Source organism: Engystomops pustulosus, chromosome 3, assembly GCF_040894005.1.
Source record: "Engystomops pustulosus chromosome 3, aEngPut4.maternal, whole genome shotgun sequence".
Taxonomy (NCBI): Eukaryota; Metazoa; Chordata; class Amphibia; order Anura; family Leptodactylidae; genus Engystomops; species Engystomops pustulosus.
Genome location: NC_092413.1, coordinates 39665589 through 39679406, shown reverse-complemented (window position 1 = coordinate 39679406; position 13818 = coordinate 39665589). Strand labels below are relative to the sequence as shown.

The 13818-nt window shown below is 40.7% G+C and overlaps 1 protein-coding gene across 2 annotated transcripts in view; it reads left to right on the top strand.

The window, feature by feature from the left end:
- SPTBN1 (spectrin beta, non-erythrocytic 1) overlaps positions 1–13818 on the top strand; it is a 108616-nt gene that overhangs the window by 69364 nt on the left and 25434 nt on the right. For both annotated transcript variants that reach the window (XM_072140548.1, XM_072140549.1), the window contains 13 exons: positions 1712–1827; positions 3116–3228; positions 4549–4736; positions 5217–5334; positions 6147–6305; positions 7251–7553; positions 7732–7885; positions 8247–9117; positions 9198–9335; positions 9429–10185; positions 11356–11558; positions 11690–11780; positions 12704–12850. In XM_072140548.1, coding sequence (XP_071996649.1) covers positions 1712–1827; positions 3116–3228; positions 4549–4736; positions 5217–5334; positions 6147–6305; positions 7251–7553; positions 7732–7885; positions 8247–9117; positions 9198–9335; positions 9429–10185; positions 11356–11558; positions 11690–11780; positions 12704–12850 — 3358 coding nt within the window. The remainder of the gene's footprint in view (positions 1–1711; positions 1828–3115; positions 3229–4548; positions 4737–5216; positions 5335–6146; positions 6306–7250; positions 7554–7731; positions 7886–8246; positions 9118–9197; positions 9336–9428; positions 10186–11355; positions 11559–11689; positions 11781–12703; positions 12851–13818) is intronic.

Below are 13818 nucleotides of genomic sequence, written 5' to 3'. Positions count from 1 at the left end.
TTACCAGAGCCCCTCCATGCTGCAGCTGCACATGCTGTTACACTGTCTCCTCTGCTCACTCAGTACTTCCCTCTGCCTGATGTAATCTCACTGCAGCAGGGAACGTTTCAACAAACAGTGGGAGGGGAGAAGTGCTTTGTGGGACTCTCAACACCCACAGGAGGCCTTCAGGCTCGTTAGCATAATTTTAAAAGTTAACTTTAGAAGGTAGGAGGCCATGGATAACAAATATAAGAAGATTACCACAGTCACGGTTCCTGGATCTTTGAGTAAGTGGTTTATCATGCTTGGTTTTGATAGATGGTAGTTTTCTTTTTAGTACATAAAACACGATGAAGTCTTGCTTCTTGGCATATGGAATAATATGGAGCTTGGGGGCCTTAATAACAAGCTGGAATGTATAAATCAGGGAGGTGTCCCTATACTTAAAAAAAGAAAAAGTTTTTGTATCAATTTACAGAAACAACACTTGTTAAGGGAGAAATGTCAGGAATTACAGCAAAATAAATAATTCCGTTTTGTAGAATAGTGAGTAGTCATTGTACATGGATCAGGGAAGTGCGAAGTTCATCAATGCAGTAAAGGGTGGATGGGGGGGGGGGGACCAGTTCTGCTCTGTACACTCAGACCTAGAAGGAATTTTCCTAATTAGTTCCTCCAGTCAGTATATCTCTAGGCTGTTGAGGTTTTTGTTGGGGTTAAAGGCCTTTAGAGACAGACGTTCATTATGTGCCAGGAAATATCCGTTATCCCGTTATTCAGTGCACTATTCATTCCTGTTATTTATCTCCGATACGACGTCATTTTGCCACCATGATCTTTATAATTCAAACCACTTGTTGAAGGCCCCAGCGAAACAGTCGAGAAGCTGATTCTCAGGAAGTTTGCTTTGTAATGAGATTTATAGTCAGAACAGGAGAGACTTGCATTCCTTTACATTGTTTAATCTGAATAGTACTTACAGATTGTATTTCTGATGCAAGGTATCCAATACCATTTTCAAAACTTGATGCTTGTTTTCTGTCCTTAAATCCATTCACTACTGCTTCATAAAAAAATATAGTGTGCTCCTTGGTGGTGTTATCGTCAGTTACAGTAAATCTGTCGCAAATGTAGTCTTATTTGCAGCATGTGTAACATGTTGTTTGCAGATTATATCCCATGTAGAATATGCTTACCTCCTCCTGCTCTATAACTTGTTGCCTTCTTATAGGACCCTATGTACACTCTACTCCTTGCCCTATCGACTGATAGCATGTTATTGAGCAGTGGTTTCTGAGCAGATTGTACATAGAGTCCTGTCTGCAGGCAGCATGTTGTAGAGCAGGAGCCGCCATGTAGAATCTGCTCAGAAACCACTGCTCAATAACATGCTACCAGTAGATAGGGCAAGGAGTAGAGTGTACATAGTGTCCTACATGAAGGCAGCAAGTTATAGAGCAGTAGGAGGCAAGCATATGCTACATGGCATACTATCTGCAAACGGCATGTTATAGAGCAGGTCACCACAGATTGTCCATAGTGTCCTATCTGCAAAAAGCTTGCTTTAGAACAAGTTGAGCAGAGCAGATTGATATTTAGCATCTCCTACCGCTAAAGTATATAACTTGTCATTTATTAATTTATATCTTAATGATTCCTATGCTTAGATGCCCTTTAAACTATTTATTTTACTTGTCTTCACATGTTTGTTGCTGTGTTCTCTACACAGGCCGGATCTAATTGATTTTGACAAGCTGAAGAAGTCCAATGCACACTACAATCTCCAGAATGCCTTCAACCTGGCAGAACAGCACCTTGGGCTCACCAAGCTCCTGGATCCAGAAGGTAAACACTAACTGTCTGACAGACAATCCATCACTAAAGAGAGGTCCTCTTAGTACCCCATGTAAATGGACAACGTTGACATCTATGTTCGCACAGATTGCCATTATCTCAGTCCCATAACAATGAATAGTAGTTATGGACATGCACCACCACATGTGAGAATCTTAAGGGTGCGGTCACATGCATCAGAACAGCTGAGTAGAGAAGATTTGCCTGATTACATAGCTGTTAACATTGCGATTACAAAATGCATGCGTTTAACCAATGTTAACGTGTTAACATAGCATTAATAAACGCATGCATATCTTAACAGCTATGTAATCGGCCAAATCTCTTGTTCTCTGCTGTTCTGATGTGTTTGAAAATGCATGCATTCCTGCCATGTGTGACCCGCACCCTTAGTGGTGTTAGTGGGAAATGCATTTCTTTGAACTATTTGGTGAGGTCTGTTTTAGAACTAACCAGTCAGTGATCCCTCCAGGACATTTTTAAAGAAAGATTGCAGCATGGTTTAATTCACAAAAATGTATATATTCTTGGTAAAATCTCGTATGTGAACCTGTGGTTACAAACTCCAAAACCCTGCATGTGTAATATCGGACTTTCATCCATCCCCTCATTTTACAAACTTTCATATTGTAGAAGGTGGCAGCACTGTGAAAGTCTGACTACACACAGGGTTGTATGTAACCATAGAAACTCCTAGTTCTACTCAGACACTGTAGACGGGGCAGGCGCCAGCACTGGGCAAGTGGGCGAGGGCTCCCTGGGGGGGGGCCCACATAAGGCTGCACATAAGAAATCCATGGGGGTAAGGGGGGGGTATATCTAATCAATCCATAGACAGTGAGGGGGGCTTTATATAAAATAACTATCATGGGGGCTGTTAGGTATGATTAATTAGTGAATATTTTAGGGAACAGGAGACTGTTTTTTAGTTTCTGAATTTTTAATGCTGTCACGTTCACTGCAAAGGGGCCCATTGAGGCTGTGTTGCCCAGGGGCCTACTGAGGCTATGTCGCCCAGGGGCCTACTGAAACCTGCAGCCGACCAGGACTGTAGACATATCTTAATCTATAGTGGTTGTTAAGAGTTAATTACAGCAAAAAATTAAAAGTGACCTACCTGGGTTTTAACATGTAGATAAGTCAAAGTTAAAGCTATACTTGTGTGCAGTAGGGCATTTCTTCTTTCAATGATAAGAAGAGATGCAATAATCTTATTTTTCCTTCAAATACAATAATGCAGACAATTGTCACTATGTTTTTTTTTGTCTGTTTGTTTTAGATATCAGTGTAGATCATCCTGATGAAAAGTCAATCATCACTTATGTTGTCACTTACTATCATTACTTCTCAAAAATGAAGGCTCTTGCCGTGGAAGGAAAACGTATTGGAAAAGTAAGCGATTTTTATTTTTCATTTATTCAATTTCATAATCGCCATGTCAGCAGTTGACCTTACAGAAGTATGAGATTTTATATTGTATTGCTCATATGCAGCAGATGTGTGTTAGCATTGTGTATATGAGCAATCCTCAAAGCATAACCCAATGGTTTTTTTTTCCAGAAATGAATAGGACATGTGATGACAAACTTTGTAATATACTTCACTAAGTAAAGCAAATTCTGTCTTTTTTTTTTTTTCTGCTCCTTCTTTCTCCGGTAGTGAGCACACAGTCCTGCACAGAGATAAGGAAGGAGGAGGGTAGAGATTAACTCTTTCCATACCTTGAGAATATTTCAGATCTATAAGGAGATGAGACTATCTAGAGACTGTATGTAAAGAAATTGGTCATTAGACAATTTATCAGGCCCCTTTATCTCTCAGCTGTCAGTGGATACAGGACAGAAAGCTGATTTATACAAATTGCTTAAATAAGGAAAAAAAGCAGAGGAAAAAGGACACAGGAACAAATTTCTATAGTAAAGTATATGGCAAGATGTATTATGTGCGCAATTGTGTTAAAAATGTATGAAGGATTGTAAACCAAGCATTCTTAAATATACATGTGTGAGTCCTCTGGCAGGATCCAATCTTATTAAAATGTATGCAAATGAACCTTAGGGGCTTCAGGATCCTTTAACAGCAATGGAGCCTGGAGCCCCTCAGGCTCATTTGCATATTTTTAAAAGCGTTTTTTTTGTAAAAGCAAGTGCCAGATGGGGCACACACCAGTATGTCAGAGCGCTTGTTTCACAATCCGTCATCCTGGTGGTAGATTTCCATGATGCACATGGCATTATAACTCTAAAGTCCAAAGCTTTTTAATTCCACTGGTTCCCTGTCTAACATTTTTTGGGTTCTTTTGTAATTGTTGCCAATATGAGTTTCATTCAGGGGAAAGGAATTTATGAAAATATCCAGTCCAGTTTTTCCCATTTTTTAAACTTTTTTTTTTTTTTTTGTTAGTTCCTTACATGTCTCCCTTTTTAAAGACTGGTACGTTTTGGTTCATGGATCATGGTCTCCTCGTTCTGAAAATCTAATGTAAATTACATATAAGATGTATGACCTCTTGAATCTGATGCAGATTTGAGGGTTAGTTGGATATAAAGATAGATGCCATCACAAGATAGACTGTATATGCCCTCTATAGTTTGTGGTTGTATTATATTTGGTGGAAAATTATGGATGGAATAATTATTTCCCCCTTAGATTACAGATGGCTCAGAGTAAGTGCGATGTTCTGCAGTGGATGAATATTCTGTGTTCTTATAGGTGCTGGATAACGCAATTGAAACTGAGAAGATGATTGAAAAGTATGAATCCCTCGCCTCTGACCTCCTTGAATGGATTGAGCAAACCATCATCATCCTGAACAACCGGAAATTTGCCAACTCACTGGTCGGTGTGCAGCAGCAGCTACAAGCTTTCAACACCTACCGTACAGTGGAAAAACCTCCAAAGTAAGAACACAATAAGGCGGAGCTGTGTTTATAGGAGAAAGTATAGTAAATACGGCACCCATATTGTATTCTGTGAAGGTGAAATATTTCACAAACCGACATATTTCACACACATTCCGTTATCAATAACCAAAATTATAGCACATCCACCTGCATCCTTTTTTTCTTTTGTTTTTAATTTTGCCCCTCTTTCAATGAAAGATGTGTAACAGGAGTTCCGTTAAAGTATATAGGGAAGATTCACTTTCGGTTTTTCCCAATTTTTTTAATTTTTTTTTAATGGGAATAAGTTTATACACAGGTTCTATGTAGTTTTTGATATTCATCAAAATGCAAATGTTGTCCTGTGGAATTATCTGCAATTGAATGGCACCATATTTTTAAATCTGTCAGATTTTGCAGATGATTCAAGATAAGGATCTGATTTTCGGAGCCAGTGGACCATTTCATAACGGGTTTCTTTCCTCTATATTAATATAGATTTACTGAGAAGGGCAACTTGGAAGTGCTGCTCTTTACCATTCAGAGTAAAATGAGGGCAAACAACCAGAAAGTATACATGCCAAGAGAGGGCAAGCTCATCTCAGATATTAACAAGGTGAGTAATGGAGCAACAGATGCTTATGGGTTTGTTCACATGGAGTGTTTTCCAAGTGGATTTTAAAACTTTTGATGCCTAAGGAATATATGGCACAATATATGGTCTGAGCCCCAGGCTGCTGCTGTTTGCCTGCTGGTTAGGTCACTTAGGCTTTCTGCACACGTTGTGGATTTTTATGCACAAAATCTGCAGCGTAATGCAGTAGCATAAATGATTGTTAATTTTATTGTGCATTCTTACAGATTTAAACGTTCTTCCTCATAAAACAAGACAGGGTGTTGCTGTTCCACTTGTCAAAGACTGACACCTTCCAGTTAGTGGTGACCTTATCGGTCAGTAAATTGACAACTGGTAGGAATAATATAAGAAATAGAATCTGGTCCAGAATAGTGTTTTGTAATAGGGATAGAAGCATTATAGAGTAGATAAGTCATCTTTTAAATGTGAAACATGGAGAGAAATGGAAACATTTGTCTATTTGTTGGCCATAGTCATTGTTCACTGGTTCAACACGTTTTATATAGTATTTACAGTCGGCTCTTTGGCTTCTGAGGTCAGGGTTTGCATCATTCAGCTGAGTATTACAGAGGCCACTGCTACCCCATCACATTCTCTATTAAATTATCCCTTACAAAAGACTCCCGTCCCTCCTGTTCTTGCCGACTTTTGTGCCGAGTCTCAGAGAATAGTCCTCTGTTCCTCAGAATTGGCATTACTACCGCCTAGGAAAGTGTTGCTTTGGAGTTCACTTATTGAAGATAAGTTTCCCAATCTCTGAGTAAAAAGCTCTTTTTATTCAATGTACCCAGGCCTGGGAAAGACTGGAAAAAGCTGAACATGAGAGAGAACTGGCACTGCGCAATGAGCTCATCCGCCAGGAGAAACTGGAACAACTTGCACGAAGATTCGATCGTAAGGCAGCTATGAGAGAGACCTGGCTGAGTGAAAACCAGCGCTTGGTATCTCAGGTATGATATTGTGGGAAAATTAAAAAAAAGAATTTCAAAAAGTTGTGAAATGTGCCCAGTATTAGTGATTATACATATTCTTTTACTGGCAACAAATCGCTGAAACTTCCTGAGAAACTTTCCTCCAGGTAATCCGTATTAAAGATGTAAAGGGTTGTCCTGCTGAAGACACTTATACCCTGAAAATGGGATAAGTATCAGACCCCTAGGGAACCAATATCCCACTTGTATACATGAATACAGAGGCCCCAGCAGTCCAACCCCTAGTGATTTGATGCCAGGAAAGGTGATAAATGTCTTTGGTGGAGGAAACCCCTTTATGTCGTTTTACAGGAAAAATGGGCTAACCTTTTTGATTTTATCAAGGTAGGCTGTGTGCCAGCAGATGATGACGGGCGAAGAAAGAGGGTTTGGGAATTTTTGACTTCTGTATACCTGCACTGCTGCAGATTTCTCATAATCAGGAAATATGATGCGTCACTTATTGTGGTGGATAGAGGGGCCAAAATCAACTTTTGCAACCGTAGTGTTATATGGATCAGAAACCAATAGAATTACCGCTGGGGTAAATCCAGCAGATGCTGCCAGATGTGTCACCCCATGGCATATGCCCAGCCAACTGCATGGCACATTCTAGAGAGTAGTTGAAAAGTGTTTAAAATGATAATGTAGTTTCTTATAAACAGTAAGGTTCGATACAATTTAACAGCAGTTTTTTAACAAAACTTGGCAAATAAAATACTTTGTCACCTAGACAAGCTACAAGCGTACTTTATTTGTCTGCGGAAAGGGTTAACAAGGCCATCAGCTGTTGAAGACGTGTGGGCATCCTAAGGCTGCTCATAAAAATATACAATCTGCAAAGGATAAAACTTAGGGAAAAGTAACTGTTAAATCTCAAGTTTGACCCTTAAGACTTAAAATATTGTATTTTTTATGTTACAGGATAACTTTGGCTTTGACCTCCCTGCTGTGGAAGCCGCTACTAAGAAACATGAAGCCATCGAGACCGACATTGCCGCCTATGAAGAGCGTGTACAGGCAGTGGTGGCAGTGGCACGAGAACTGGAAGCCGAAAACTACCATGACATCAAACGCATCACCGCTCGTAAAGATAATGTCATCCGACTTTGGGAATATCTCTTGGAACTGCTACGTGCAAGACGACAACGCCTGGAAATGAACCTCGGATTGCAGAAGGTTTTCCAAGAGATGCTCTACATCATGGACTGGATGGACGAGATGAAGGTTTGTTGGAGTCGCTGCCTATGCATTTTAGATCCTTGTTGGCAAGTGTAGCAGAATCGGCAATTATTACCTTAGAGGTTTGGGCCATTTTGGTGAATTGGGCTGAACCAAAAATGTAAAATAATTCCATTCTATTTATTAGAAAGTTAGTAAGGTACCATCTTCTCATTTTTTGCAGGTGTTACTATTGTCTCAGGATTACGGGAAACATTTACTAGGGGTTGAGGACTTGTTACAGAAGCACGCATTGGTGGAAGCAGACATTGCCATTCAAGCCGAGCGAGTACGAGGGGTTAATGCATCTGCCCAGAGATTTGCCACAGAAGGAGAAGGTAAAGAGCCATGTTTTGTGGTTGTTGTATAACTATAAAACTTGTAAACCTACACAGCAGCCCAGTGTACAGTATATGCGACTGTTGTTTGTAGAAACTTGTTTTTAAGTAAATGTATCATCAGAGATGAATGTTATATTTTGATATCAGGAGTTTTTGACACATTCATGGGACTCTTTGAGAGCGATGAATCTTTATGCTCGGCTCTCCTATACAGCTCAGTTGAGAGTGATACCCTCTGTTCAGCCTAGCTGCAGAAAGAGCAAGAGTGGTCCCATTCCTGAGATCGGTGGGGTCTAAATACAGTTGAATAAAGAGTGGCCGTGCATGAAATCATATGTGGTATCATCATTTCTTGCAGGTTATAAGCCCTGTGACCCACAAATCATCCGGGATCGTGTTGCTCACATGGAGTTTTGCTACCAAGAATTGTGTCAACTGGCAGCTGAAAGAAGAGCACGTTTAGAAGAGTCGAGGCGCCTTTGGAAGTTTTTCTGGGAAATGGCGGAAGAGGAGGGATGGATAAGAGAAAAGGAGCAGATCTTGTCTTCTGATGACTATGGAAAGGATTTGACCAGTGTCGTCCGTTTGCTTTGCAAGCATAAGGCATTTGAAGATGAGATGAGTGGACGGAGTGGTCACTTGCTTCAGACCATCAAGGAAGGTGAGGAGATGATTGCTGAGGAACACTTTGGATCTGAGAAGATACGCGAGAGAATAAAGGATATTCAGGAGCAGTGGGCTAACCTTGAGCAGCTGTCTGCTATTCGGAAGAAACGTCTGGGAGAAACCTCCAGTTTCCATCAGTTCCAAGCAGATGCTGATGACATTGATGCATGGATGCTGGACGTCTTGAAAATTGTATCCAGTAATGATGTTGGACATGATGAATACTCTACGCAGTCCCTAGTGAAGAAACACAAAGATGTAGCGGAGGAAATTTCAAGTTACAGATCCACCATCGATGCTCTTCATGAGCAAGCGGCTGCCTTACCCGAGGAGCAGTTTGAGTCTTCAGAAGTACAGAGCAGGTTGTCTGGAATAGAGGAGAGATACAAGGAGCTGGCAGAGCTGACAAGGCTCCGGAAGCAGGCTCTTCAGGATGCCCTTACTCTGTATAAGATGTTCAGTGAAGCTGATGCTTGTGAGCTTTGGATTGTCGAAAAGGAGCAATGGTTGAATAACATGCAGATACCAGAGAAACTGGAAGATCTGGAGGTTATTCAGCACAGGTAGTCACACTTTCCTTGCTCTTTACATGCATGAGAGTTTATAAAATGTGTTATTTAATCTCAATTGGTTGTAATTTTAGATTTGAGAGCTTGGAACCAGAAATGAACAATCAAGCTTCACGGGTGGCTGTTGTCAACCAGATTGCCCGTCAGCTAATACACAGTGGGCATCCAAGTGAGAAGGAAATCAAAGCACAGCAAGACAAGCTGAACACCAGGTAAGAGTGTGAACAGGTTAAAAAACTTGGGTTTTCAGTATCCATATATGGTGAATGTACATTATGTATTTCTTCTCATTTCATTACAATTAGGTGGAGTCAGTTCAGAGAACTGGTTGATCGAACAAAAGATGCCCTCAGCTCAGCCCTCAGTATTCAGAATTACCACCTCGAGTGCAATGAGACCAAGTCCTGGATTAGGGAAAAGACCAAGGTTATTGAGTCCACTCAGGAGCTGGGTAATGACCTGGCCGGAGTTATGGCCCTCCAGAGGAAGTTAACAGGCATGGAACGTGACTTAGCTGCTATCGAAGCCAAATTGACTGATCTCCAGAAGGAAGCTGAGAAACTAGAAGCTGAGCATCCAGATCAAGCTCAAGCCATCATGAATAGACTTGCAGAAATTAATGAAGTTTGGGAAGAGATGAAAACAACCTTGAAGCACAGAGAAGAATCACTTGGTGAAGCCAGCAAACTTCAACAATTCCTGCGTGACTTAGATGACTTCCAATCCTGGTTATCGAGGACCCAGACTGCTATTGCCTCAGAAGATATGCCAAACACTTTAGCCGAGGCAGAAAAGTTACTCACTCAACATGAGAACATCAAAAATGAAATTAACAACTATGAGGAAGACTACCAAAAGATGAGAGACATGGGTGAGATGGTGACACAAGGACAGACCGATGCACAGTACATGTTCTTGCGCCAGCGACTCCAGGCTCTGGATACTGGATGGAACGAGCTTCACAAAATGTGGGAGAACAGACAGAACCTCCTAAGCCAATCCCATGCCTACCAGCTCTTCTTAAGAGACACCAAACAGGCAGAAGCTTTCCTCAATAACCAGGTGTGTTGAGAAATTGCACTGAAATGCAATTCATGTCACGACTATTTGGCTGGGGACAAACGTATTATTATCACTGCTGGTAAGCCGTGGTGAATTTGCTGTCCGTGCATACCTACACTCTATGTGGGTGGTTGCATGTTTATTGCTTAATTTCTGTTTTGCTATATTTTTCCACAACCTTAAGCAAGAAAGAAATTATTTTTTTTTTTAGTTTCAGTATATACAGATTGCTATATAGATTTAGATATTTTTTTAGTTTCCTTGCCATTTGGGTAACATAGATAAAAAACATCCTTTTACTGTTTTTCACCTCTTAAAGCCACACTGGGGAAGGGGGAGGATTTTAACACGCTATGAAATTATCCAACTGCTAGGACCTTTCTTTAGGATAGCTTGTTGTATGTTATTGATGGGAGGCGTAGTGTCCATGTCCAATGTGTAGTGCCAATAAAGACTAAGAGTCTAGTGAATGAGTAAAGTTGGCAGAACTCATTACAAGGATGAGAGTCCTTGCGTCATACAAAAATATGATACAAGAACTCCCTGTTTGCTGGCCGAACTGTAAGAACAGTTACAATGGAGCGGCTGCAGTTCAGCTGACAAATGGTGAGTCCTTGTATCATATTTCTGTATGATGTAAGGACTCTTGTCCTGTGTAGTCTGTGTGAATGGACACATGGGTCTGTTTCGACGGGCTGCACCCATCGTCTAAAGCCAGCCCGAAACTGTGAGACCACTACAAATTGGTCAGGATGTCTTAATTTGGCTCCATCCTGCGTGTAGAAGAGTTGCAGGTGGGACATAATGTCTCGTCAGGGGATCGTATATCAGTGATCTACTCTGAGATGTCAAATATATTATAAGAGGGAGATTTATCAGAAGTGTCTGAGGTAAAACTGTTCTAGTTGCCCCTGGAAACCAATTAGAGCTTAGCTTTAACTTTATAAACAGCTGTGGGAAAATGACAGCTGAGCTCTGATTGGTTGCCATGGGCAACTTGAACCGATCTGCTCTGACACTTCTGATAAATCTCTCCCATTAGTGTATACATATATGGCCATGTAAAACCCCTTTAACTACGAAATGAAGCCGTAAACTTCTGCTAATTATGTTAAATCCCGAGAGACCACCTAGAGCGTATTCATTTATTGTTCTTTCTTCTCATCATAGGAATACGTTTTGGCCCACACTGAGATGCCGACTAACTTGGAAGCAGCTGAAGCAGCAATCAAGAAGCAGGAAGACTTTATGACCACCATGGACGCCAGCGAGGAGAAGATCAATGCTGTTGTAGAAACTGGAAGGAGACTGGTCAACGATGGCAACATAAACTCTGATAAGATAGAAGAAAAGGTTGATTCTATTGACAGCAGGTATGTTCTAGGTTATAGATTCAGACATGAGCACTGAACGGTTGCATTGGGAGATTAAACGTCATTGAACGTGTTTGCCAAAGTTAAGACAATGCCTTTCCTGCTTATATGGTTTTTGGGTTTCGTTTTAGACATAAGAGAAATCGAGAAGCAGCCAATGACCTTTTGACTCGTCTGAAGGACAACCGAGAGATGCAGAAGTTTCTGCAGGATTGCCAAGAGGTACCTCACACCCTCCTTATACTTAAAACAAGTGTCTGTACTGATCAGCATTTATTTACGGTCCTGTATAGAATTTTTGGTAACCTATATAATGCATGTTGATATCTGATGTCCATAACTCCAAAGTATTATATAAGGGTATAGAAGAAGCTGAATGAGCAAGAAGTACAGACAAAGTAGTTGCAGCAGGGATCAGTAAGTTTTCTATCTTGAACCCATTTTATAGGCTAAAGCCAGAGATTATAACCCCAGGGATTATTCTATGTCACTGTGAAGTAAGGGACTTCATAAAAAGGCATATTGGTGGTTAAGGGGTTAGCATCTTATTTACTGCCTGATACAGATTTTCAATGGATCTTGCCGATTTCTAACATGATCCTTTAGTGTTCAACCCTTCTGCTTGACTAACGTTACATTAAGCTGCTGATACGATTGGGTGCCCTCAGTCTGAGCGCACATCTCTCTTCTCGGGTGTCCCATGATACTTGTACATTAATGATGTATGGAGTCTATGAGGAGCTTTGTACTTATTTATGAGCTTAGCTGTGGAATTGTGGAGGAGGGGGAAATAAAGCCAAATTTCTTTATCACATGAAGGTGCAGATAACTAGGAGCCAAGGCCTTGCATTTATTTATGGCCTTGCTTTTTAATATCTTTTATGTATCTGTTTTTATATACTGTTAACCTGCGGTGAAAAATGTATCCTAAAGATGATATTCTGCAGCTCCTAGGAGAAGTGGGCGCCTCTCCAGAAAGAGCTGGATGTGTCATCTATTGGATCCAGCATTAGTCTTCGATCATATCAAAAGTGTTCCATATGTTTCAGTTTATTTGCGGTTTTGATATGTTCCAGATGTACCGGCAGTAGATTGGGGCCTTTTCTGTTATTTGGTGAAAATACAAGTTTTTTTTTCTCTTTCAGCTGTCCCTATGGATCAATGAGAAAATGCTCACTGCTCGAGATATGTCTTATGATGAGGCCAGGAACTTGCATAGTAAATGGCTGAAGCACCAAGCTTTTATGGCCGAACTGGCATCCAACAAAGAATGGCTTGACAAAATAGAAAAGGTAATATACATAAGCGAGTTCAGTATAACCAGGGCCATCGGGTATGAGCACTAGCTGTTAGTTACATATGTTTGTATCTAGGTGAAACTCTATGAAGCACGTCACGCTAGATACTCCTGAAAATGTAGTTTTTGCCCTTTACATCTCTGTATTCCCAATATATGCAATTCAGTCATTATTGCCTTATTTAGTTGTTTCAATCTAAAAATCCCTTCTCATGGTGATCACCTGCAAATTTAATATCCTGTGTTCTGGGGGGAAACAACCTCCTATTGCAGTTATTACAGAAGTCACATAATTTGTTAACTTTTGACAACCTTTTTAACTTAAGTAACGGAGTGATTGGTGTGGTCTGACTGCAGGGACCCCCTCTAATGGGTGGAGCAGCAGGCAAAGCATACACCCTACTGCTCCATTCATTGATTATGTGAATGCCGTAGATAGCAAAGCACTGCGCTTGGGTATCTCCAGCACTCCCATAGAATGGGACACATGCTCACTCTTTCTGCTCCACCCACTAGTAAGAATAGGATCCCTGTTCCCCGGATCAGTGGTGCCCATGGGGGTCCCAACAGTTGGACCCTCCCCTATCACTTTGTTTTATCCTATCCTGTGTATAGGCCATAACTTCTTTAAAATAAGAAAAAAAGATGGCAGTACAGCTCCGCAACTCTAGACTTATGGTCTCTTAGATTGTATAGGAGAATATAGAGAGGAAGATAATTGCACTGTCCCTCCAGCAGGCAGAGGTGCTGCTTGCTTAGGCGTCATTGGATTGATGGCCGTGCATAGCAATTAAATAAATTGGAATGCAAACTGGACATACATGAGACAAATGAATATCTCTCACATTTTGCACTTTTAGGTTACAATAAGATTTTATGCAGCCTTTAATATTCTATTTTTACACAGTCCACCAATCCCAAATTGATGTTTGATACCACAATGTACAAGATTATTTATTTATT